Genomic DNA, 27,753 nt, shown 5'->3' on the forward strand with positions numbered 1-27,753 from the left:
GTATTGGTTGGAGTACTTGCTAATTTCTTGAATTAAACTATGCCATCTACTCGTGAATCGTGATGGAAATTAAATATATTAATAATAGGGAGAAGAAGAGCGATTGCTCCCTAGATCTACCTTAAAAGGAGAAATTGACAATTATGGGTCAATAAGATCTATTTCCTGCGGAATTGACAATCGGGGAAAACGAACTCAACGGGGTCTCCGGTGGAGTCAATAGAGAGACAAAATATGCGCTTTCGAATTTTCGATTTTGAACAATCGAATCGAAGAAATGGGCGATTTCCGACGGACTACGAACTCCGGACCAAATTTCCTCTTAAATGAGGACTAATTGCTGGCTTTCAATTTCTTAACAACAAAGTCTCGGAAGAAGAGGATTGGTACACGGTACAAAGTCTCAAGATAAACGAAGAAATCTAACGGGGAAGGGGGGCTTTAGGCGTGAGGGCAGGACCCGAACGGTGTGGGAAGGCGTGGGCAGAGATCCGCCGCGGATGTGGCCGTGAGGGGTGTGAGGCAAGAGATCGACCGCGGCGTGACGGAAGAGACCCAAGGCGGCGTGAGGGAGGCGTGAGAGAAGAGATCCCGATGGTGGGCATGAGGGAGGACGTGAGGGAAGAGATGGGCGGTCCCGTGAAGGAAGAGATGCGTTGAGAGAGGCGAGGGGTGTTGCGGGGAACTCACCTTCGTGAGAGCAACGGAAGCCTCGGTCTTTTAGATCGACGGGTGGCTTTTTCTTCGTAAGGGGCAAACGGGATTATTGTTAGCGAATGAGGGTAAAGGGAGTCTTTATATTTTCATTTAAGTGAAGAAGTTGCATCCCGAGAATGCAAGTTTCTCAAGTGTCTTGAGGACTTTGGCAAGGTCCCTTCACTTGCATTTGGATGCAAGTGCATTTGGCAAAGTGAAAAATATTGGCCAAACGGATTTGCATTTGACCAAGGACTTTAGGCTTAAATGCTCTCATTTGACCAAACGGCCCTAAGTACTTTCCTCCTTAAGAAGACAAATCCAGACTTTCCTTGAGATGTCATCATTAAAGGATAAAATTTACCTGTCACCTCACGAAGTTGAGAGGTCTCCATAAGTCCGAGTGTATACGGCCACATTCTTTGAGGTCCATTGACTGTCGCACTAAACTTTATTCTCTGCCAACTAGTCTTGTTGTAATGTTCATAGAAGTTCATCTTCTCAAATTGGTGACCTCTTAGTAGACCCCTCTAACTTAGAATAATTCACTCATATGTCTGAGTTTCATGTGCCACAACTGTGTCGTGTTTTGACTTGAGGATATACAATTGGTTGTATGCCTTCTCCCGTATCATAGTAAGCACACCTCAAGATACATTCAAAACCCCACCTTCATTGAAGATTTGATATCCAAACCAATCAAGAGCGCTCAACGAGATTAGGTTCTTTCTCAAGTCCAATACATGCCTCACGTTAGTCAACATTCTCACCTCTTGATCGTGCATCTTTAGCACATTGCCGCTCTTCGTGTACTGATATGTAGTAAAGAAGTCCCCATGAGGAGTCACATGAACATCCAAAATCAAGCACCCAATCATCACACGATGAACTCATGGTGACCGACTATTATTTGTTGTGATTAACATTGCATGCAGATTCCACCTTAATTCATTTACCCTTGCACCTTGAACAATCTCTCATGAAGTGACCTCGCTCATCATAACGATAACATCAATGGAACATAGGACCTCGATTTACAATGGTTCTTCAACCTGCTATGTCTAAACTCTTTGCAATCACCTCTACCTCGAATGATCAAACCTTATGCCATATTATGCGCTAAATTAACTTATTGTAACTTCTTTTGCCACTCTTTTCAAAACCATGCAAATTTTACTTCTTCCTAGGTAAACATAGTGCGTCTATGTAGAAGCGAATAGGTAAAGTGCTCAAAAGAATGATGTATAGATGCCAACAATATCATGCCTTTTTTCTTATTAAACAAGGCCTCATTGAGGTTCTCATCAAGTCCACCATGAGTTTGTTAAACCTATCTAAATGGGGTCTAACAGATGCACCTTAAACCATCCAGATTGAAACATCATTTTCAACAATACAAGCGATTATTCAAACTCTTCATCATATAAAGCATTCGAAATTTTGCCCACAACACGCCTAAATCTTTTTCTTTGGCCATTTCAATCAATACCTTATTTAATACGTTCAACAAGATTATGCTTTTCGTCTTCTCCCTCAACTCTACTTTATTGTCCTCTTTCATCGTTTTTTCCATCCAACTTGCCTAAGGTTGTTACCACGGCACATATCTTAATTCTTCACAGCCCCAAAGTTGTAATTTCTACTTTCGCTTCAGACATAATTGCAGCAATAGAGTTTTCATACAGTGATTAGACGAGCAAAAGCCCCAAATCAACACTTGAGACCTAGACCTCAACCTTAGCTCCGATACCAATTGTTGTGAAGATAATACTGTTCAGATATATGGTATTCATATCCAAAATAGGAATTTTTTTAGGAAACTTATTCAAACTAAAAATCCTACTCAAACTTGAGTCATGGTCTCAACAGAACCAAACGTGCACATAATCTCAGTACTACCATATGAAATACCAAAGAACAGAAACAAACGGTACCAAAATTGTTCCTGCCGGCTCGGAAATATCAGTTTTCACGAGCTATGATACCCGATATGATTTGTCTCGACATGTTTCTCCATTCCTTCTGCATTTTGATTAGAGGACTAGATGAATATGACCCCTGCTCGGATCATAACAAAAATAGGTCACATTCTCCGGCCTGATGCCAGTTTTGGTATTTTGAACACCTACTGTGTTCGGCCTGCATGGAACTGCCGCGATTGATCTAGAGATACCCCTTTTCCTTGCAGCATTGGATGGCCCCATCGAACATGCCCTCGATCCCGTACTTATACTCGAAACCAGCATCCAACAGCTTCCTCGACGAAAGGGCGGTGAACCTATGGCCTTTCACTTCCTTCAAGGACCTACAGATAATTCGAAAACTTCGCTCACAGTCCCAGAACAGCAACGGTAGATCTGTTAGATCATGAAATGGGATATGACAGGACTTACTCTGGTGAGGGTATCTGAAACTCCGGGTATCTTTCGGAGAGAAACTTGGACATCTCTTCGATGGTCATCGTGGCCGCGGAACATATGTACCGCCCCTTGGCGTCGGGGTGCTCGAAGAGGAAGATGTGTGCTCTCACCACGTCGTCGACATGCACCAGAGATACTCTGCGAAGAAACGAGTACTCATTCTCGTTCCCTGTTAATTTCGAGCCCCAGTCAAATTAAGATTCTAGATTGTTTGTATCATCGAAATGAAGATAAAACATACGAATGAACAGATTATACTCTTGTCCTCCTCTGTCATATACTTGACATCGAACAGACAAACGTTGTCACATTATGGAATTTATGTATCATTCTGTTGACCAAAACAATCAAATTGGTGATGAATTTGACTATAGTAAGGGACGTGTGTCACAAAAAGTCATTGTAAGATCTGTAGATCGTTGGATTAACACTTCATAAGCCTCTATTTATGTGAGTCTCTCTTTAAATCTCACGTGATCAATGATTCAGATAGACTTGGCTTAAATGATTTATATTTTCTCGCGTATCACATACCTAATACCAAAGCCAGCAAAGTCCGGACAGATGCGGCAAACTTGGGACAGATGAAGGGTCCGTGGACGCATGCAGGAGCCACCGTCACCACTTCCAGTCCGTGCCTCTCTCCGAACTCGAGAACTGCCTTCTCAGTCAACGTCTTCGAGATTGCGTACGAAGCTCCGAAGGCCGCGATTTCTCTTATGGAATCAACATCGCTCCAGGAGTCCTCATCCAGTATATCGGCGCTGGAGTTGTTGAGTTGAACAGCAGACCCACTCGAGGTGTACATGACCCGCTTCACGGTCTTGGAGTTCAGGCAGGCCCTCAGGATGCCCAGCGCTCCGTCGATGGATCTCTTGGTGACGACAGGCTCCGGCTCTCTGTCCTCAAAGTCCACCGGGGTGGCGACGTGGAAGACTCCGACGCAGCCTTCAATGGCTGGGCCGAAACTCTGAGGGTCGCTGAGGTCAGCGGCGAAGATTCGGAGCCTTTCTGATGCTCCCGGTAGATTTGTCAAGAAGCTGATGTATCTGCTGCCATCTGATTGGAAATAATCTGTCAATTGCGTTGTGAATAAAAGCTCAAACATTTAATTGGACATCAATGTCTCGTTCATGAACTACTCTGAATGACACCATATGCCTTAGCAAGATGGACTGGAGGAAAAGCTGTATCAAGGGAGAGTCAGTTAATTTATATGTAGATCAAGAGCACGAGATTCTAGTTTAGCCACCTCGGCATATGGTAAATGTACACATAAATCATATAAGAGAAATCAGATCAATGATTAACTGAGTCTATGCTTCTCATGCTTGAAAAGGCCGCAAAAAGGGGTTTCCTTTTCTTATAGTGTTATGTCTAATGCAATTCCGACCAGAATTGGTCCTCAGACACCCGAATCTGGTCGGCGAAGGGCCGACGAAAGACCGGCAAGAGGTCAATGAGGTTGCGCCACCCAGGCGGCCCGCGGCTTGAGCCCTTTGCCAGAGCTAGAGGAGGGTTTGATTTTTATATCAATAAGAAAAAGAAAAATTGCAGCCAAAGCCCTTAAAAAAATTTTTTTTTGCCAAACAGTAGTTAATCCAAAATTGCTTTTCAAAGTATGATTTCACCAAACCCCGTTTGCATTTTTCCAAACGCCCTTGAGCTAAAAGGCCTTTGCATTTCCCCACGGCCATTGCCAAGGCCGAACCAAACACAGCACTCAATCTTTACGAAATGTACATGCATCCACGATCAAGAATGCTGACCCTAGTACAGCACAAAAACATCAATGTAAGCCTAAACTTCATCAGAACCTATGGCAAGAGCTGAATCTCCATGTTCAAGCAGGAAACAAGGGAGAAGACTTACACAGCTCGGGTATGACAGTGGTCCGTATCGAGTAACCGTGTTCAAGGAGCCTCGTGATCATCCATGAAGCTACGAAGCCATCGCCACCCGTTACGCACACCGCGCCTTTACTCCTCTCCATCGATCTCTCTCTTTCTGCACAACTGGTTTGTGATGGAAATGATGCTTCTCAATACTATAAGAGAGAGGTGGTCGTGGAACCTGTACGCATATAATAGCCGTTGTCGACAGCCAGGGAAGGGATAAAAGAATAGATAAACGGATCGTGACATCGTGGGTCTACTTTTGTTGATTTAAGCTTCTTGTTTTTACCCATCACCAATGGCGTCCACGTGTTGATATATCGTGCCTCGTGCGATCTTGGAACTTTGGGAAATGATTTCAATAATCCATGCATCCCGACATTTTGCACCCACGTGAATATGCAGTTCTTGTCCTAAGACTTCGAATTTCATCTGTCGTTCCATTACTTCTGTCATTCCCTTTTTCCAAAATGTCACGCGAGACAGGCCGGAAGCTTGGACAAATGCGAAGAAACGAGGTGAGAATGAATTGCGGAAAATGGAACTCACAGATAGAATTTGTGGTTCGACCGGGTGTACCGACTCTATGGAAGAGAGATGGACGAGATGTTTGATTAAAAGTAAAGATTACAATCGCTTGAAACACGCGAGTCTTGATTAAAAGTCCATGCTCGAACGCGAAACTAGGGTGATCAATTTCGATGGATCGGTTCCCACCCTAGAATTGGGAACCGAATCCGATAGGATCATTTTAGGGCTTTTTTTCAAATTGCATAAAAAAATATATATTTACCAAATTAGGGGAAAAATATATATTTAGCGGTTTGGGGTCTGCTCGGCATTCTTGATGCGGGCAGTACCCTGTCGGCGGTCTAAATGCCGAGCCGAACCCACTCGGCGGTGTGACTGTCGAGCGGGTACTCGCTCGGCATTATAAATGCCGAGCGCCGCAGTGTGAGTGTGAGGGCTCGACATTCATAGTGCCAAGCAAGTTGAGGCTTGCAGGTGAGGTGGGCTCTTTCCCCTACCCTGGCGGTTTAAATGGTCTTATTTGAAGTGCACGGCACCTTTCACGAGCACTACTGAGCCGAAAGCTCTCCCCACTCAGAAAGGACAAAATTTTTGGCCATTTGATTTCTCCTCCCCACGAAGCTCAAGCCTTTAGCTCTTCTTCTGTTTGTATTGCGCTTCCCTCCTTTGCAGGAGCTCTTCTCTTTTCGCACTCTTAGAGGCCCCAAACAATTCCATAAGCGACGACATTTTTAAACCGCAGGTTTGGAAGTGTCGTGCCTCTGGCTTTTAATTCGATTTTAAGTGATGCGGATATTAAGTGAGCGAGTGTGGAGTCGCTGGGAGCCCTCCTCGCTTTGATTAACTTAGAGATTTGTTCTTAATATCCTGACCAAGTTTTAATCGGACTCTCTTCTTGTACTCTCCCTCACATAGCTCACGAAGATTTTCTCATATCCCCCTCTCCTCATGTGCCTTTATTGATGTTAGTGTTTTTATTTTATTGAAAATATTTTCGTCATTTTTAAATTAAATTAGGACTTTTTATTTTTGCAGAAGTTGAGACAAAAGCAAAGCCGACCTTCTTACTCGGTACATTGGCGGATATACCAATGTATCAACTGGCCGTGGCCATTTAAGTACGAAGTACTAATTTGCCAAAACCGTCATTTTCTAAAAGTCGTCGGCCAAAATACCCTGAATCGTTCATGGCCAGTTGATTATGGCCATTTACTAATTTTTGAGATTTTTTACAATTTTTTTGAAAGACAATTTGCTAGAAGGGCAAAATCGTCATTTTCAAAAGTCATTGGCCAAAATACCATAAATCGTCCATGGCCAGTTGATTGTGGCCATTTACTAATATTTCAGGTTTTTTATAATTTTTTTGGCAGACAATTTGCCACAAGGGCAAAACAGTCATTTTCTAAAAGTCGTCGGCCAAAATATCCCGAATCATCCATGGCCAGTTGGTTGTCGCCATTTACTAATTTTTGAGAGTTTTTACAATTTTTTTAGGAGATAATTTGCTAGAAGAGTAAAATGGCCGCTCCGGACGAAATCACCGGGGGCGAGGTTGAGGCCGGCGGCGGAGAGGGGTTGGGGTTGGGGTTGGGGCCGGCGGGGGAGAGGGGTTGGGGTGGGTTGGCGCAACCGCCCGGCTCGGCAGTTTAACGGCCGAGCGGATACCCGCTCGGCACCAAGACTGCCGGGCGGACCCTAAAACGATAAATATGTTTTTTCTCCCCTAATTTGGTAAATATTTTTTTTTCATGCAATTTGAAAAAAAAAAAAGGCCATCATTTTACTATTTGTGGACCCGAGAACCGACCTTATCCACTCAAGAACAGGAATGGACTGAATCGGCCGATCCCAATACAATTCTTAGGTTGTCCCGAGATCCGCCCCCCCCCCCTTGAAGCTATAATTATTTCAAATTAGAGTATGCTAGTTCTTTTTGTAGACATTCAGATTTCTTATATTGGAATTTGATAATCTAAGACTTGTCTTTTTGCTAAGTATAAATGGATTTCCACACTTAATGTGAAAACTTAGCATGAGCTCCCCATCCCTTCGTGAAAAAAAAATCAACATCACATTTATCCCAAACTAATTGGAGTCGGCGGCCGATTGGGCATAAGCAAGCACTGTGAGCATGGAATTCTAGAATCGATGCCTACTTCAAACCAAATGGATTTTCTCAATGTCCATAAGAACATGCACTTTATATGAAGCAAGAAAAAGGTTATGTTCTATTGGCTTGTTTATATGTCGATGACCTTGTTTCTACAAGAAATAGTTTGCAATGATCGATCTTTTAAGGCATCCATGGTGAAGAAATTTGAGATGACCGATAATGGTCTCATGAATTATTTTCTTGGCATAAAAGTGAAGCAAAGTGCCGATGGTTTATTTCCCAAAAATGCAGAAATTATCCTTGAGAAATTCAATATGAAGAACTGTACATCGGTCAATACTCCAATGGAGTGTGGAGCCAAGCTTTCGAAGTTTGATGATGGTGCTAATGTTGATCCAACTCATTATAGAAGCTTGATCGAAAGCTTGAGATATTTGACATGTATTAGACCGAACATCATGTATAGCGTTGGGATTGTGAGTCAATACATGAAGAAACCAAAATTGATTCATCTTAAAGCAAAAAAAAGGATACTTCTCTATATCAAAGGTATTGTCTCTCATGGCTTATACTACTATCCGTCCAAGTCTTTTCAGCTTAGAGGTTATTCGGACAGTGATTATGGGGGAGATGTCGATGATCGAAAAAGTACTATAGATTTTGTATTTTTCTTATGTGATACTACTTTCACATGGTCATCAAAGAAGCAATCCAATGTTGCTCTACCGACGTGTGAAGCTGAATACGTTGCAGCATCTTCATGTGCTTGTCATGCAAAATGGCTGAGAAGGCTGCTCAAAGAAATTCATATGAAGCAGCCAAAATCGATAGAAGTTTTTATTGATAATGTTTCTGCCATTGCTTTGGCAAAAAATTCAGTCTTCCATGAATGAAGCAAGCATATCAATGTTGGATATCATTTCATCCGAGAGCAAGTATGAGAGAATGAGATTGAAGTCTCGCACATGAAGATAGAAGACCAAGTAGCAGACATTTTTACAAAGCCACTCAAAATCGATGCATTTTGGAAGTTCAAGAGTCTACTTGGAATGATTGATGGAAGAGCATTTGGTTTAAGGTGGGTTGTTAGAAATTAAATCAAGTTCATAGATAGTGTCGATTAGCATGCGGAGTCCGTTTGACTCCCAAGGCGCATGCACGAACTAGTGCATGTACCAAGACTTGTCTTCATTGAATTGTCCTTTTTAAGAGTCTTTATTGTAGAGTCATAATTAGGTTGTTTATCAAGAGTCGGTTCATGTACCAATGTCATGTACGTACATTGCATTTGTTTATATCATTAGAGTAGTTCAAGAGTCGTGTATCAAGCCTATAAATAGGCACGTGTTGTAATCATTTTTTATATAGGTAAATCAAGGTGAATACAGAAATTTTGAAAAGCCATCTCCTCCACTGTGAGTGTTTGTTGTTCATCACCCTCAATTTATCCCATCAGTCCCTTGGCGTCGAGGTGCTCGAAGAGGAAGATGTGTGCTCTCGCCACGTCGTCCACATGCGATTTTGACGAGAATAGGGTACTCGTTCTCATTGCCTGATAATTTCGAAAGGGATTTTCTGCAGCCAAATTAAGATTTTAGAAAGGGTGGATGACTGGAATAAACATGAACATATGCCTGGACAGATCATAGTCTCCTTTGGCTTATATTTGACATTGTGTAGCATTTACGCATCTGCTCGGTGACCAAATCAATCAAATTGGTCAGTATCGACTTATTAAATTGATTGAATTGACATAATTGCAAAAGATTTTATGATTCAATTGGCCAAAAAGAAAAAACTATGACTGAATTAACACAACTCAATAGGTTTAGAACTTTTTTGGCAATTTTTCCTTTGACAAAAGTGTTGTGAAATGTAGGATGGAGACGAAAGAAACTATCGCGGAAGTGATAACAACATTGAAAGAAGGACGCAATTTGCTTTGATCGTAACAAAATAAGACATAAAATTTTTTTGAATACCCAGCTAACAAGAGAATGGCCGACGCCAACGCTATAGAAGAGGTAAATGATTCTCTTAATTGGGATGCTCTTCTAATGGTGATTTTGATTTTATTGCGCGAAATCAAGCGATCGAACAATAAATAGACAGAGCAAGAAAATAAATCGAACACCGGATATATGTGGTTCGATCATAGAAACTTATGTTCACGAGGAGAGAACAACAACGAATTCCACTATAGAACAAGCGATACATGGAGATTACAGACCAAACTCAAGTAACTCAAACACTCTCGGTATTTCTCACCTCAATTACATCCAAGAATGCACACAGTGTTTAACCCTCAATTCCTAACGAAATAATCTTTCAATCTCACAAAAAAATTATACAAATCTAACCTCAAGATTTAATCAGCTTCGACACTTGAATCCTTGATACAATTCCATGAACAAAAACTCCATTCGCCGGATGAATGGCACGAAGACACGCACAAGCACTTACGCTTCTTGACTTACATCAACAACGGCAAGCACTTCTCGGATATCAAGCACTCACGACAAAAGTGGCGCTTCAGAACTTGTTTCTCATCATCCTACGAAGCAACCCTTGAATCAATGTATATTTATGCGTAAGGAATAAGAAAAGAATTTATCAGCCCATATTGGTCAACGAACTCCAAGTTTGACCGAATATATATCAGATTCATGTCCGTCCAATATCTCTTCTTTTATTCACCGACTTCCACGCGGAACTGGATTTCCGCTATCTACAGAATATGGACCAGCAATTTGATTTCCAAAATATTCAATTTGGACTTCAATTCCAAATACCAAAGATTTCCATTCCGAAGTTCGCAAAATATCCAACATGATTTTTGCTTTAGGCTCAAACTCGAGACATATTTTAACAGATTCTACGTTGAAAGAAGCATATGTCCGACGTCTGAAATTGCGGAGGCTTGGTTCGATCAGGCCTCTGAGTACTGGAAACATGCTATATAGCTCTCACTCCGGAGAAACAAAGTACGTTTTTTAGGCAATATTCTCATCAATAAGATAGGGGGAGTCAATAGAGATGTAGCATGGATTAAAGAGGCGGGACATCGTTATTATTTGTGGTATTCTCCAATGATGTAATGAAATCCCATGTTGAATTTAGGCATATTATTTCCAGATGCTAATCGTTGTTGAGGATCGAAAATAACCCACCTGCGGTTTGCTTAATCTCATTATGTAATCTAGTCGTCGAGTCCACGTTAACATAAATGGTGCAGCAGTAAGCTTCAGAAACAGAAATTGTCAACGATGTACTCGAAGAGCAAAAGGACGGAAACAAGCAGTACCAAGGTTATTCACGCAGTTTGATATCTCGCACCAAGCCGTTCGATGAATCGGTTTTCACGAGCCGTGCTAGATACGCGATGCGCATTTTCTCGACATGTCCCTCTACATTATTTCTGCAATATTCTTGCAGGACTATATGAACATGAACCCAAGTCAGATTAGAATAGAAATAGGTCACGCAGTTGCATGGCATGATGCCAGTTTATTACATTGAACATTACTATGTTCGGCCTGGTGTTCCGAATGCTGTCATATGCATGGAACGGCAATTCATCTAGAGATAGCCCTTTTCTTTGCAGCACTTAATGGCTCCATCGAACATGTCCTCGATCCTGTACTTATACTCGAAACCGGCGTCCAACAGCTTCCTCGACGAGAGGCCAGCGAACCTAGGACCTTTCACTTCCTTCAAGGACCTACAAAGATTTTAAAAAATTGGCTCTCAGTTCACCGACACCGGTGGATCTGTTAGATCATGAAGTGGGATATAACAGGACTTACTCTAGTGAGGGTATCTGAAATTCCAGGTATCGTTCGGAGAGAAACTTGGACATCTCTTCGATGGTCATGGTGGCCGCGGAACATATGTACCGGCCCTTGGCATCGGGGTGCTCGAAGAGGAAGATGTGCGCTCTCGCAACGTCGTCCACATGCACGAGAGACATTCTGAGGAGAATGGAGTACTGGTTCTCGTTCCCTGTTGATTCCGAACGGGAATTTGCGCAGTCAAATTAGGACTTCAAGAAAGCGCGTATCATTCCAATGATACATGAACATATGAGCGGTCGGGAATTTGCTCAGTCAAATTAGTCTGGCTTTCCTTTGTCATATGTTTGACATTGAACGGAGGAACAATGTCAAATTATGGAAATTATACATCTTTTGGGTGACCAAATCAACCAAACTGGTCATGAATTTGACTAAAGTATGTAAGGCGTATCACGGCAAGTTATTGCAAAGCCCAGATTAGGTTGATCAATATTGTTCGAACCATTAATTATTTGAGTTTAATGTGACGGAACGGTTTAGATATATTTGATTTTTATAGATCATGTTATGTTTTTTTCGTGCATCACTTACCTAATACCAAAGCCAGAGAATTGTGGACGGATGAGGCGAAATTGGGACAGAGGAACGGTCCGTGGACGAGCGAGGGAAGAACTGTGACCACTTCCAGTCCGTGGCTCTCTCCGAACTCGAGAGCCGCCTTCTCGGTCAACGTCTTCGAGATTGCGTACGAAGCTCCAAACATCTTCATCCCCCTGAGGGACTCGACGTTGCTCCAGGAGTCCTCATCCAGGATATCGGCGTTGGAGCCGTTGAGTTGAACGGCGGACACACTCGAGGTGTACACGACCCGCTTCACGGTCTTGGAGTTCAGGCAGGCCCTGAGGATGCCTAACGTTCCATCCACGGATCTTTTGGTGACGACCGGCTCTGGCTCTCTATCCTCGAAGTCCACCGGGGTGGCCACGTGGAATACCCCGACACAGCCGGCGATGGCTGGGCCGAAACTCTCGGGGTCGCCGAGATCGGCGGTGAGGATTCGGAGCCTTTCTGATGCCCCCGGTAGTTTTTCCAAGAAGCTGATGTCTCTGCTGCCATCTGATCACAACAAATCCGTCAATCGCGTCCCGAGTAAAAGCTCAAACATTTAACTGGACATGGATGTGTCGTGTTAATCGGAGAAACGGGGCCGGAGAAAATCTAACTGGTACAGCATGACTCATTCAGGAAATAATCTGAACACACAAAACGTGTTCAGTCTAAAGACTTTCACACATGATCAGAACTCATGGAAAGAATGAGTGAATCCCCATGTTCAAGCTGGAAAGAACAGAGAGACTTACCCGGGTCGGGTCTGACCGTGGTCCGGACCGAGTAACCATGTTCGAGGAGCCTCATGATGAGCCATGAAGCTATGAAGCCCGTACCACCTGTCACACACACCGTGCCTTTGTGTCCATCCATGGTTGGGAGAAGTGCAAGTTTCAGAGAGCAGCAAACTATATTCGTAATATTTGAGTTTTTTTGACTGGGTCAAAATAAGTGGTAGGACCCACTGGTAAAAAAAAAAAGAAGAAGAAGAGAGCAGATGGTTTCTCCAAAAAGAGGCATCGAGAGTCTTCCATCGCATAAAGAGAGGAAAAAAAGAAAACAGAAAGGGGAAAGGAAGAAAAGGAGAGAAAGAAGAGAAGAAAGAAGGAGAAAGGAGAAAAGGGAAAAAGAGAAATAGAAAATAGTCACGTGCGCACGCCACTCTCCACGAGCGCCTCGCTGAAGTCGTTTCACTACGTGTCGTAGCACTTGGTAAGTGCTTGCCCTCTCTTCCCTCCTATTGAAGTGATTTTTTTGGATTTAGGGCAAAATTCGGATCTCGAGGGAAACTGAGTTGCTGTGTCTGATCTCATGGGCGATTGGCCACGTTTTTACTTGGGAATGAAACTTTAGAATGTTATGAAGCCGTAGGATTCGACGGATCACGATTTTGTGTTATGGTTTGCCCGGACCGAGCAATTCAAATCTGGTGCGCAAGACTTGCTGCGTGAACAGTGGTCTTCGAGAGCTATTTTCTTTAGTTTATGGTTGTCGGTTGAGGTTGACCCTGTTGAGACTTTTGTAGGACGTTAAATAATCTTCGTTTTGACTATAATATTGCATCAATCGGACTTCATTTGGTCGAGTTGAGGAAGTTATCGCAATTAGGGCTGGAAAATTCGAGTTTTGGAGAATTTGATGTCATGGGGCCTGATTTTTGTGTCGGTCAACCATGATTATTGTACAAAATAAACTTAATGATGTTATGGAGCTAATGCTTTTGACGGTTTGTGAATTGGGTTTACGGTTTGTCCGAACGAAATTTCTAAAGTTCAGCGTGCAGGTGGTCCAAGTGCGCGACCATCAGCTTTTTAGTCCATAGGTGTCGGATTATCGACATTTATATGTCGTTCAGTCAAGTTTTTCGCTAGCGTAGTATTTTTCCAGCTTTTAATATTATTTTTTTAATTAATTTTAGGATTTCAAGATTTGCGGTTCAAGCGACTATAGGTTGGACTGCGACTTTTTAAGGTGAGATGTACTTTATCTTCTAAGAATTTATAAAATTCATGCTTTAAAGAGGAGCACACGTATTGTGGTTTGATTTTCTTGACAAGGTGAAGAAAGGTAACATTTAGAGCATTATTATTGCATAAATAGGATCGAGCTACTACTACTATTTGATTATTTGATATAATTTGTTGACCATTATTTTATTGAAATACTGTTTGAGAAACATATTTCTGAGGAAGGTTATGTATTCGGTTTGATAAACTGGATTGTTGTGGTTTTCTGGATTTTGGTGTTGGGGTTAATACTCATGTCCTTATAAATAGAACCCACTAAGGTGGGGGTAGTATGCATACTGTCAAGACGTCATTGAGCCGAACCATCGGTTAAAATGGGTGGTAGACCTAATCAAGAGGGGTAAACTTGGTCGCCTTGCCATGGCGTTAAACGTGGCCATAGTTGATGATGAGTATGAGATTATTCGATGGATGAACTATTGAAATCCATCGAAAATTAGTTTAATGAGATTAATCGATGGTTTAAGCCATTGGTAGTTGTTGTTACTATGAGTTGCTATTTGTTTTACTTTGATGAATGCATAGTGATTTCTCGATCCGCTTAGAAGATATTGTACTTCTCATCGAGCTATGGTTGCTCACTCCATTATCTCTTTTGCTTTTCGGGATCTTCGGCGAGCTGCAAGTAAGATCGAGTGTCCGTTAGTTGTAGGACTTTTGGGATAGTGGGGATATATTTTTTGGATAAGTTATATATAGTTGGTGAGTTTGAGCTAGATGGAAAGCTATATGTGTTTGTCTTTCCGTTTTGGAAGATAAGCTCTGAATTTTTGTGAACATGTAACCCGTTTATCATATATATGTGGAGGTATATAATTTGGATATCATGTTTTTTTCTTACTTTGAGGCTGCATCATTTGAGTAAAGAAGGACGGCCGTGTCATGCCCTTTTTCAAAGAGAATCGGGGTGTGACAATATTTGTACGGACCTTTGATGTTTTGGTCAGCCGTGCACGCACGCACCTCCCTTAAGACGGACGCCGCATTTGAAAAGTCGGGGTAACCAATTCAGCTTGTGCTGCGTTGGATTTGAATCATAACTATTCCTCCTACTTTTCTCCATCCGTCGCCACGGCCTTACACCTAGGCATCATATGAAAAGAGATCTTTCAACACGGGATTCGGATCGCTTAACATTGAGATTTCCGTGACATGCATGACATTATTCAAATCGGGCCGTTCAAATGAAAATGGACAACTTGATTTGAGTCACATTTGGGATTCAAAATTTTTCAAACCCCAAAAAAATTTCCATCCACATTTTTTCTCTCTATTTCAACACATGACGTGGCTCAAATCAAGTCGTTCATTTTCATTTGGACGGCCTGATTTGAGTAATGTCACTTATGTCACGAAAATCCCAATGTTAGGCGATTCAAATCCTTCAACACGGGATAGATAATGCCTAAGACACTAGGTTAAGGCCCGAGATTCGATCACATAAATCGAATTAATGACATTGTTAAAGACAAGGCAATCCCTTTACCTACTTCTTTTATTTGCACGGCACAATTTATATCTTTTATAACCTACTTCTTCATTTAAATCACAAAAATAACCAAGTCCAACACATCAATTATGAATTTATATGGGAATAATTGTCCAAGAATTTCTAAACTTATTGTACAATGCCAATTCTATCTTAAATTTTCAAATTGGCCAATTTAGTGTCGACCATTTTGACGATTTGCCAATGCAATCTTTCTAGCTAAATTTGGCAAGAAATAGCTGACGTGGAGGACGGTCTTCCTACATTGCACGGTTGCCGATGTTGGACTATCAGCGCTCACGTGGATGATTATTGCAACCTTTTTAAAAATTTCTGAATTTTTTTTCTTTTTTGTGTTTATTTACTTTGATTCTATTAGTACTTGAGGTTTTAGGCTCTAGCTCATCTTAAAGGGAGAACTTCCCATTTTAAGAAAGTTTTGGCTCATTTTGGGCCAAATGCTTGATGTTTTGTTTTTGGTGCTTCTCAATCATCATTTTCTTTACGTTCCTTTTTCATTTTTTCCTATTTTCCTTCACCGGTTCAAGGCCTTTGCAATGGCCGGTGGAGGTCACCCACCATAGCAAGGGCTCGTGGTCCCTCACCCAAATTTGGGGGAGGCAAGGGTCGGTGTACCATACTGCAGTTCCTTATGGGCAACCTCTCCCCGTTTGGATTAGCTCGAATCCTCACTTGATGACCTTTGCTGGCCATCAACAAGACCCCATTACAGTAGAAAGAAATAGGAAAAAAAGGGAAAAGGAAAATAAAAGAAAAGGAAAAAAGGACAAAATTTCAGAAAATTTTACAAAAAAAATTATAAAATCATCCATGTATGTAGAATGGCTAGCGTCCATAATAGTGATTTCGGGTCAAATTTGGTCAAAAGAACTAAATTAGCAACTCGTCAAAAGATTTTGAACTAAATTAGCCAAATTAAAAGATTTTAAAACCGAATTAATTGGTATATAATCTAAGTAGCACCGATACTAACACGCAACATAACACGACAGCACACGCCAACACATCATTTTTTTAAAAATAGAGAATTTTGACATGTTGTATATTAAATGTATTTTAATATGAATAAATGATGAATTATCATGTATGTAAGCTTTGAGTTTCTTTTTCTTCTTCTTCTATTAGAGATTCACAATTAGGTTATTTTTTTGCTTGCTGGGTATATTAATTTTGGGATGGATGTGTATATGACTTAAGTATATATATTTTTGATAAATTTATATTTTTTAGTTTATTAAAAATGCTTAAAATTAACCCCGTGCGTCAAAATGATATATTGAAATGCTGAGCTTGTGTGTTGCTAGTGTTTATGGAGTGTTGACCGCGTGTCGGGTCAATTTTATGGGACCGCCTTTTAGCTTCCAAGTTCAATGTTGAAGCTCAACCCTCAAGGTGCCAGAAGAGTGTCAACGTGTCCGACATGACACAAAGGCCATGGAAAATGTCGGTACTTCCTAGCGTGTAATAGCTTTATGTATAGATGTCAATATGGGTTTTTGACCCACTTTTTAATCCACTTTTATTTATTTGGGTTGAGCAGATTTAAAGAATGGGTCAAATATGACTTTAGGCTTATAAAGCCTATTCAAATATGGGTTTTAACTCCTTTTTGATCTATTTTTGACTTCCCAAACATAACTTGTAAATAAGCCTCAATTATATTAGTTTATATTTTTTTTTATTTTTTCTAAGTAAAAGAAAGAAAATAAAATAAAATAAAAAAACAGTAAACACTATTTTGGAACGTAGCGGCTCGCCGCTGCCGCCCGCGATCGCCTTCCTAATTTGAATCTAATAATTGACTGAGTTTCGAGGATGAATAGTATTAGATAGGATAAAAGGACCGTTGTTGACCAAACAAAGGCATGAATGGTGAAAAAACAAAACTTGGAAGACTCAACTACTACTAGGCCCAAAAGGCATTGTGGGATTAGATCTTAAAAAAATTCCAATTGCATGAAAATGTTTTAGAAATATCATTTTTTAATAAATTATATGAAACAAATATTTCATAATTTGATTAAATATAAAAATATTTAAATAATACGGATCGGGTCGGGTATGGATATAAATTACGTCGGATATAAATCGTTAAATTTGTATTTAATAAACATAGATTGAAATAGATTAAATAAGTCAATATAAGTATGATCACGATCCGATCCGATCCATCGGTTTGTCTTGGATATTGCTTCGGGAAACATTATTTATCTCTGTCATTGTCGTGCTCAAGTATAAGTGGGGTTGGTCCTCAGTATCAATCCGACACACGAGGGGGCCCGCAGAGGGAAGACCCTGTTCGCCAACCTTTTTTGAACTTTCTAGTTTGAAGTTTGCTAAATAAGTCGTTGGTACTTATGATTGTTGTCTGACAGGTGTCAATCATTTACACGATCTATTCCTCACCCAACTGCAGCTGTGGTTGTAAACCTGTATTGCCTCGATAGGTAGGACCGATAATTACGTCACAAAAGATTATTATCTGCCTGCTCTTAATTCATTGTAAGAACAATAGCCTGTTTTGGATATAAAAAATAATAATAATAAGTAATTAAAATTTATTATGAAATCTACTCCTTTAAAAATTTATAACCCGCCGCATATTGTTATTTTCATAGTCGTCCCAACATTATTACGCTAACAAAGTCTTTCGTTAATTCATGCATATTGACTCTATCAATAATTGTCAGATACCCTATAACATCATCACCTCGGAAGTCTTAGAGAAGTCTTAGAGAAGCGTTCGTGAAAACCCACTGAAGCATTGGTGTTGTGCTCCTCCGACCACCCCCACACACACAAAGGACCATGGTTGCGGATCTGACTCCAACCACTGTCGATGAAGCATATGTGGCCAGATCGGATCTGGATCTATCCTAGACGAACTTGGCGTTGGGTCCTTTTAGAGCCCCACTAGCTCACGGGTCCGACAGAGGAGGGTCTCTAAGAAGTACTAAATGATTTTATCGTGCTCGATACCACAAAAGAAATCGATAGGCCCCGTAAGTTCTTTATACAATCATTTGGAACTCTTCATGCATCACCACGAGGTACGTACCATGTGTAAGTACATACATAAACATCCTTGGATTAGGAAAACTGCTATTCGAACAGGTTGGGCACCTACGAATGAAACCATTTTCTTTGCAGCTCCGAATAGTTCCATCGAACATGTCCTCGAGGCCATGCTTGAACTCGAAACCAATGTCCAAGAGCTTCTTTGATGAAAGGCGCGGCATCGTTTAACCTCTCATTTCTCAGGTGAAATAGCCCTTTGGTGTGCGCATGTAAAGCGTTTACTTGTTGGTCGTTATAATAAAATTAGTGATTTTTTTTGTTTGTTTTGAATTTTTCCAATTGGCAGTCTAATGTAGTACCCAAATTTTATAATATAACATTTTGTCGGGTTTTACTCGGCAAGTATATATATAATTTAGGGTTATTGTAGAGAAAATGAAAATTGAAAGCCCTTGACAATGGAGGAAGTTGTTGGGCGGTTTTGAGGTGACACGTCGGGGACAATGAACCTGCCTTGGCGGCAGGGATGCGCCCTGCGCTCCGATGCACCACGATGTCTTGACGCACTCTTGGGTGTGTTTGCATTTTAGTTGGGTAATCACCCTATCCCTGCATTTTACTGACGATTGATGTGCACACGGGTTGGATGTTGGGGCAATCCGGTGATCGGATCGATTTCATCGATCGGTTTTTGCACCCCGGACGTTATTCCTGTGCAACCATACTCAAAGGACGCTAGGAATCTTCTTTTTGTCACACCAATCATGGGATTTTAGGAGCATACCCAAGGCCAAAGCCAGCGCTATGCCGATTGAAGCAAGGAGCTTGGGGCAAAGGAATGGCCCGATCATGAAGGAAGGAACCACCACCACCACATCCAGCCCCATCCTCCCCGCGAAAGCAGGAACCGCCTTCTCGGCCAGCGTCTTGGAGACCATGCACGGCGGCGGAGCTTGACATGTACACCACCCGCCTCACCGTCCCCGGGCTCAAGCACGCCCTCAGGATGCTGACCGCCCCGTGGGGATGGCTCACTCCGTGAGGACGCCCTCCGGCTCCCGGCCGTGGAAGTCAATGGTGGCGGCCATGTGAAAGATGCCGACGCAGCCCTCGATGGCAAGGGCGAAGCTCTCTGGGTCACCGAGATCGGCGTGGAAGATTTGGAGGCTCTGCAGCGCCTTCGCCAGGTTCGTGAGGAAGCTAATGTCCCTCTTGCCATCTACATACCAAGGAAAACCCACAATCCATATAGAAGAAGTAAGCCAAATGATCTTGAACACATCCATACACTTAACCCGGATCAAATCTAGATCCCGTGTACTCATCCGGGTCGGGACGGACGGTGGCCTGGACCGAGTAACCCTGCTCGAGGAGCTTCTTGATCGTCCATGTAGTAGACATGGCCACGGGCTGGTTTGGGCCCAGAACCGGTCCGTGGAATAATCGAAATCGGCCCGTTCATTGGAACCGGCCCGGAACCAGCGGTTCCGAACTGGTTGCGAACCACCAAAAAAAAAAACAAAGCTCTTTTCCCCTCCAACGGTTCAAAATTGGGCCGAGCCGGAATCGCCCTTGAATCGCCCGGAACCGGGACCGTCCCTTCAAGGGCCGGTTCCAATTCACGTATGGCCATGAATCGGATCACCGGTTCATGAACCGGAACCGGCGGTTCACAATCCGTGGCCATGTCTACCATGTAGCCTATAATTAGCTGGAGGAGATTACGATCACTCAAAACACATCACTCTCACTGGTTTTCCAAAACCTCAACTACAACACCCGAATAATCCCCGCAAATTTTAGTAGGAAACATACCGGGGTGCTTACTTCACCAAACTTCACACTTTGACGATTCCTGAACAATAATTGAAAATCAACATGGAAAATGGCAACGGAGATTCCGGATAGATTGGTGGCAGGGGTGCCAAAGGTCCTTTCAGTTCTTCAAGATAATCAAACCGAACTGAATCATTACATTGCAAGTTGAAACTAATTAAATCTCACCATGAACCGTAAATGAACTATATCAGAAATCTAGTCCGGTTCGATTTGGATCAGTTCGGTTTTCGATTTTTATTTTTATTTGTATTTTTTCCTTTTTCTTTCTTCCTCGTTTTCCTTTATTGGTTGAAAGCCAGCGGAGCTGCTGGCCCTTGCCCCCCACCCCAAAAAAAAAAGAAAGAAAAATAAAAATAAAAATAATGATTATTTTGAAAAATTTTAGTGCGATTTGGTTAGCCAAACCTAATAACCAAATTAGAAAAAAAAAGAATGATTATTTCTCAATTACATGAATTGAACCGAGTCGAAATGTACCAAAGTTTTCAGTTCGGTTTGGTTAGCGGTTTGGTTTGGTCTAATTTTTCAGTTTGGTTTTGACACCTCTTATTGATGGTAACCAACAAGGAAACCACAAGCGAAGAAGAGCTAGATGATTTTAGCTAGTAACGGGATGTTCAAGAAATGTTGTGCGGAACAAGTAATCGAACGATAAAATAGACAAAGCAAGAAAACAAATCGGACACCGGATGTACGTGGTTCGGTTGTAGAGACCTACGTCCTACGGGGAGAGCAAGAACGAATTCCACTATAGAACGAGCGATACACGGAGATTACGGACCAAATTCGAGAAACTCAAACACTTTCACTGTTTTCCAGCCCCAATTACATTCAAGAACGTACACGGTGTTTAGCTCTCAATTCCTAGCGAAATAATCTCTCAATCTTGTAAAAGAATTAAAACAAATATTAGACTCACAAGATTTAATCGGCTTTAACACTTGAATATTTGATGTAATTCCACGAAAAAAACTCCACGAGCAAGCACTCGACAAACAGCGCTTCAAGAAGTCCCTCTTCATTGGATCAACAACCGGCGCCAATTGCAAAACTCATGCAAGAAAGCCACGCCCCAAAAAGTATGCTGCCACAACAGAATATATATCCAATATATTCAACTTGACCGGTCCAAGAAGAAAAGCCCATCAATTCGTATTTTGTTGTTAACTGTTGACCTTATCTCTTCTCCTTTTTTAATTTCCTTTCCTTAATTAACAATGCAGGTAATCTTCGACTACCGAACATGGAATATATGTCCACGGCAGACCCCTACAAATCTTGCACACAGATTTTATATCCACAAAAATTTTCCACGGATGTCGTCCACAAATATTCGATTTGAAATATTCACAATTTCGCTTCGCAGGACATCCTCTGAAATATCTTTTATTCTTCAACTTGGGATATCACCGAACGGAGGATAATTATCATGAGTTCGAAACAAGCTTTATCCAATCTTGATCGCATCTTCAAAATAACATCCGTTAAGATAACTTTCACAATCAAGATATAATTATTTCGAAATTCAGATTCATTCGAGGTCAAACTCAAGACATATTTCTAACAAGAAGGATGAGGACCAAACCTACAGGTGGAAGGGATTTGCTGATGGTATGAATGAACTGATGTCACTCGGCAAAATGTTTTGAAAATGTTGAGCTACTTCAAAAGTTGTTGACAAGTCGTCTCGATGCTATGCCAAACAGAAGAATTGCCGGATGACTGAAGTTGCGGGGAAAAGTGTCAAAAAAGTCATAAAAAATTATTTTGGTACCAATTCAGTTATAAACCTTTCAATTGGATCAATTTAATCCTAAATCTTTTTGCATTAGTATCAAATCAGTCCATCCAGCCAATTTTAACCGAAAATCGTTGACATGGATGCCGACTATGCCACGTAGGACGGCCAGCGCCGACATGAATGTTTTTCAATATTATCTTTCAAAAAAATTATTTTCCAATTGTTTTTTAAATTTAGCTTTGGCCGACGAGAGTCGCCAACAACTCTTGCCCGCCACGGGCGAGGGCCGATTGACCTCGCCATCCTTGAGTGAGGGCTGCCTCGCCCATGGTCATCGCATCCTAGCCGGCCGTGATGACCGTCGCCTAGTGCAAGCGAGGCCTCGAAGGCTATCGCCCGGGGAAGGCAAGGGTTGCGACGATCACCTCGCCTAGGGTCATCGAGGTTGCAATAGCCCCGGCGTTGAGGGCTAGTCGAACCTCGCCGATCAAAGCTAAATTTCAGGCAAAAAAAAAAAAAATTTAAAAAAATAATTTATTGTCCATGTCGGTGTCGGCGGTCCTACGCGGTATTATTAGCATCTACATCAGCGATTTTCAGCCAAAATTGATTAGATGGACTGAATTGATATCAATGTAAAAAAGTTTATGACTAAATTGATCCAATTAAAATGTTTAGGAATGAATTGGTAAAAATATAATAGATTCATGACTTTTTTTTTTTAACTTTTCCCGAAGTTGCAAAGGGACAACTCAAGTTGAAACGCCAGGAAGAGGAAATCAATTGCTCTTAAAGCTGATGCTCTCGACTCGAACGAGAATACCGACCTCCAAGTAATGGTAATGCTGACCGGAAAAGTTCAAGCGTTTAGAACTCTAGAGGCAAAAGAGATTATCACGGAACGACAATGAAAGCGACAGGGACAAACTGTACATAATTTGCTTTGATTGCAAAGACAATAGCATAAATGATTCATGAATTCTAATCCAATATATAATTTAATACTTGAACTTTGATTTGTTCAATGTGATCCATGAACTTTAGCCCAATATGAAATGTGGTATATGAACTTTTGAGTTGTTCAATATGATTCCTGAATTTTTAGAATATATTCAATATCGTCCCTAAAATATATGAAAATGTTCGACACTATCCGTCCATTAATTGAAAAATATTAGGGATAATATCAAACATTTTCATATACTTTAGGGACCACGTTAAAAAATTAATTGTTCAGGAACTACATTGAATATTGAATTAAAATTCAAGATCATATTGAACAAATTAAAAGTTCATAACCACATTACACATTTGATCAAAGTTTAGGGTATTCTATTTGTAGAACTTTCCCTCGATTGTAAGAAGTTAAGACATGTCAAATTCTGAGTATCCTACTTGCAAGATAAGCAGGACGAAATCAAAGAAATACAAGGCAATGCAAACAACTTGGAGGGATCTCAGTATATCTAGTGAGGAGGAGAGAAAGAAGGGGTAAACCGGTGTTGAATGGCCAGAACCAAGGCTACGGAAGAAATGGGGATAATTGCCAAAAAAAAAGAGTCCTCGATTTATTGGAATTGTGTTAGTCCTAAATTTTTTTTTTTTTTTTGCCAATTCAGTTTTAAATCTTTTGTATTTATAACAATTCATTTCTTCTCGCCAATTTTGATCGGAAATCGCTGACGTGACGCGACCAACGCTGATGTGGAAATTTTTAATAATATTTTCAAATTGTTATTATTATTTTTATTATTTTCTTTTCTTTCTTTCTTTTTTTTTTCCATCTCTTCTTCCTGCGACGGGTTGCCAACTATGAAGCACCGACACGCGGAGAGAGTTGCCAAGTCGGTGTCGGACACGGACACACGTCTGACAAGCTCGGACACCTGTCCGACACACGGTCAAAGCGTGTCGAAGGTCCGACACTTGGTCAACGCGAGCGACACGCCGTAGACACGCGAGTCGGCGAGGAAGGAGGGCAGGGATGGCGGAGATCTGGAGGGCAAAGGTCGGGGGAGAAGGGAGGAGTTGTCTGCGTCTTGGGCTAAGAGAGAGATGAAGGAGAGAGCCAACGACTCCTGGAGAGCGCCCGAGCAAAGAATGGGGTTCGGGTGCGCCAGAGTAGAGAGCGAAGACTGCCGGAGTATAGAGCGAGAGAGCCTCGAAAGAGAGATGAGGTAGCCATGGCGGTCGTCGGTTCCTTCGCGAGACAAAGAGGAGGGACTTAGGGAGGGACAGGGAGGTGAGGCAGAGATTTTAAAAAAAAGTAGAAAAAGTAAAGAGAGAGGGGAGGTTGATAAGATGCAAGATAGAGAGGAGAGAGAGCATGTTCTGTGACTTCTGTCTAGTCTGATGTGCACTGGCTAGCGCAGAGCTAATTTTTTTTTAATTAATAGGAGAGAGAAAAAAAAATATTTTGGGAAATCTGTTTTGAGCTCGCTCGATGCCAAACATTTTTTTAAAAAAGTAAACTGGCGTTCGATATATTTTTTCCTTGTCAAATGTCTAGACTCTGGATCAAATTACGGACGTACCCATGATAGAAAATTTGTTCTCCATATTTGTAAAAAATTATAGAAATAATAATTATATATTTAATATATAACGGTACTGTAAATTTTGTATTTTTAAATGACGGCGTATTGTCGTGTTTCTGTGCTACTACTTAGGTTGCCGATCGTCAATTGGCCAGAGCTGCGGGCCAGCCAGTCAGCGTCGCGAGGGGCGGTGAGGTCTGGCCTTGCCTAGCCACTGGCGAAGCTGACCTCGCCGAACGATGCGAGGTTGGACTCCCTAAGGGCAGCGAGGTTGGGTCTTGCCATCACCTGGGCGGGATCGCCTAGCTCCTGGCAAGGTCTACCTAGCTGTCGTTGGGCAAGGTTAAAAAAGACATGGGAGACTTGCTTGATATAGCACCGATTAAAATAGACAGGGGAGAAGTTATTATTTGTGGTATCATACCAAAGTGTAATACCAGACTTTGGATATTACCAACGTCAAAAACGATTTGGCTGTAATCCAATCTCAAGAGTACCTGGCAACATAGATGGCCAGTTAAGCTTCAGAAACAGAGATTGTCAACAATATTTACCAAGAACAGAACGTGCATAGAAGGCGGTCTATGCTATAAGTGCTTATGTTCTCAGCACCACAATATCAGATACAAAAGAACAGACACGAACACAGCTCAGGTAGGAAAAGAAATAGGTCCTGAATACGAACACGGCTCAGGTCGGAAAAGAAATAGGTCGCACGATCATGCGGCGTCAAGCCAGCGCTTTAGTACTTTGAGCATTACTATGGTTGGCCCGATGTACCATATTCCGTCATATGCATTGAACAGCTTCAGTTGATCTAGAGATAGCCCTTTTCTTTGCAGCATTGGATGGCTCCGTCGAACATGTCCTCGATCCCATACTTAAACTCGAAGCCAGTGTCCAACAGCTTCCTAGACGAAAGGCCGGCAAATCTGGGGCCTTTCAGTTCCTTCAAGGACCTACAAAGATTTGAAAAACTTTGCTCTCAGCCCAAGAACGGCAACAGCAGATCTGTTAGACCATGAAGTGGGATATATAACAGGACTAACTCGGGAGAGGGCATCTGACACTCCGGGTATCTTTCAGAGAGAAACTTGGACATCTCTTCGATGGTCATCCTGGCTGAGGAACATATGTACCGCCCCTTGAAGTCGGGATGCTCGAAGAGGAAGATGTGTGCTCTCACTACATCGTCCACATGAACGAAAGATATATCAAGAAGAATAGGGTACTCGTTCTCATTGCCTGATAATTTCGAATTCCCAGTCAAATTGAGATGTTAGATTGTTTGTACCGTCGAAATGAAGATAAAACATATGAATGAACAGATTATAGTCTTGTCTCCCTTTGACATATACTTGACTTTGAGCAGAGAAACGTTGTCAAATTATGGAACTTGTGTGTCATTTTGGAGACCAAAACAATCAAATTGGTGATGAATTTAACTATAGTATAGAAGGTGTATCACAAGAGGGTATTGTAAGATCTATAGATTATTGAATTAAAACTTTATGAACCAGTATTTATGCGAGTCTCTATGTGGATCTCACTTGATCGACTGTCCAGATAGACTTGGCTTACATGGTTTATATGAATCATGTGATATTTTTACTCAGGTATCACATACCTAATACCAAAGCCAGCGAAGTCCGAACGGATCCGGGGAACTTGGGGCAAATGAAGGGCCCGAGAACAAACGGGGGAACCACCGTCACCACTTCCAGTCCATGCCTCTCTCCGAACTCGAGAACCGCCTTCTCAGTCAATGTCTTCGAGATCGCGTACGAAGCTCCGAACCTCGTCATTTCTCGGAGGGACTTGACATCGCTCCAAGAGTCCTCATCCAGTATTTCAGCCCTAGAGTTGTAGAGCTGAACTGCGGATGCACTCGAAGTGTACACGACCCGCTTCACCGTCTTGGAGTTCAGGCAGGCCCTCAGGATGCCTAACGCTCCGTCGATGGATCTTTTGGTGACGACTGGCTCTGGCTCTCTGTCCTCGAAGTCCACCGGGGTGGCGACGTGGAAGACCCCGACACAGTCTTGGATGGCTGGGTCGAAACTCTCTGGGTCGCTGAGGTCGGCGGTGAGGATTCGGAGCCTTTCTGATGCTCCTGGTAGGTTTTTCAGGAAACTGATGTCTCTTCTGCCATCTGATAGGAACAAATAGGTCAATCGCGTCGCGAATAAAGGCTCGAACTTTTAAGGGGAAATCGATGCGTGAGGCTGATCGGAGAAAGCAGTCCAGAATAGATTAACTAACATGACTCATCCAGGAATTACTCTGAATTACACTATTAAACTTGGCAACACGAACTGCAAGAAAAGCCGATTCAATTGCCATTAAGTCAACCCATCTTTAGTTCATCTTTATGCTTTCTCATGCTTGGAAAGGCAGCAAAAAGGGGTTGCTTTTCTTATAGTTCCATGTCTAAATTTATAGTTCCGATCGAAATCGATACTCCAACGCCCAAATCGGACATACCATACAAAGATTTCTACATTTTCTGCATCTATTTTCCCACATACACAGACCATTTGAAACACATAAGCAGTCCAATCTGTGCAGCAAATCTTCGATCAAGAAAGCTAACCTTAGTATTGCCAACAAAAATGGAGGCACAACATGTGCACTACAAAACATCAATTTAAGACCTTACACTTGATAAGAACTCATGGCAAGAATGGATCTCCATGTAAGAGAGACATACCCGGGTCGGGTCTGACGGTGGTCCGGACCGAGTAGCCGTGTTCGAGGAGCCGCATGATGAGCCATGAAGCTATGAAGCCGGTACCACCTGTCACACACACCGTGCCTTTGTTGCCCTCCATAACTTGGAGAAGTAAGGAGCTTCAAGCTTCAGAAAGCAGCAAATTCTTTTGAGTGGCCTTGATGTTTTTGGCCGGCAGAGCGTGTGCGCTTCTCACTTAAAACGGACGCAACGCCACGCACTTCACTTTCGTTTTATCTTTCGAGAGGGGGAAAAAGAGTCGTGACCAATGCATCTTGCCAGTAGAAAG

The 27,753-nt window shown here is 41.9% G+C and overlaps 2 protein-coding genes across 2 annotated transcripts; both read right to left on the bottom strand.

Moving 5' to 3' along the window:
• Window positions 1-2,778: 2,778 nt before the first annotated feature.
• LOC115732389 (vestitone reductase-like) lies at window positions 2,779-5,145 on the bottom strand. The gene is made up of 4 exons (XM_030663026.2): window positions 4,989-5,145; window positions 3,651-4,175; window positions 3,090-3,285; window positions 2,779-3,001 (listed from the first exon to the last, which is right to left on the bottom strand). The coding sequence occupies exons 1-4, from the start codon at window positions 5,107-5,109 to the stop codon at window positions 2,860-2,862; spliced, it is 984 nt and encodes a 327-aa protein (XP_030518886.2). The 5' UTR covers window positions 5,110-5,145; the 3' UTR covers window positions 2,779-2,859.
• Window positions 5,146-25,412: 20,267 nt separating this feature from the next.
• LOC115756373 (vestitone reductase-like) lies at window positions 25,413-27,665 on the bottom strand. Its single transcript, XM_030696111.2, has 4 exons — window positions 27,444-27,665; window positions 26,361-26,885; window positions 25,783-25,978; window positions 25,413-25,692 (listed from the first exon to the last, which is right to left on the bottom strand). The coding sequence occupies exons 1-4, from the start codon at window positions 27,562-27,564 to the stop codon at window positions 25,551-25,553; spliced, it is 984 nt and encodes a 327-aa protein (XP_030551971.2). The 5' UTR covers window positions 27,565-27,665; the 3' UTR covers window positions 25,413-25,550.
• Between the last annotated feature and the right edge of the window lie 88 nt (window positions 27,666-27,753).

Source organism: Rhodamnia argentea, chromosome 3 (assembly GCF_020921035.1).
Source record: "Rhodamnia argentea isolate NSW1041297 chromosome 3, ASM2092103v1, whole genome shotgun sequence".
Taxonomy (NCBI): Eukaryota; Viridiplantae; Streptophyta; class Magnoliopsida; order Myrtales; family Myrtaceae; genus Rhodamnia; species Rhodamnia argentea.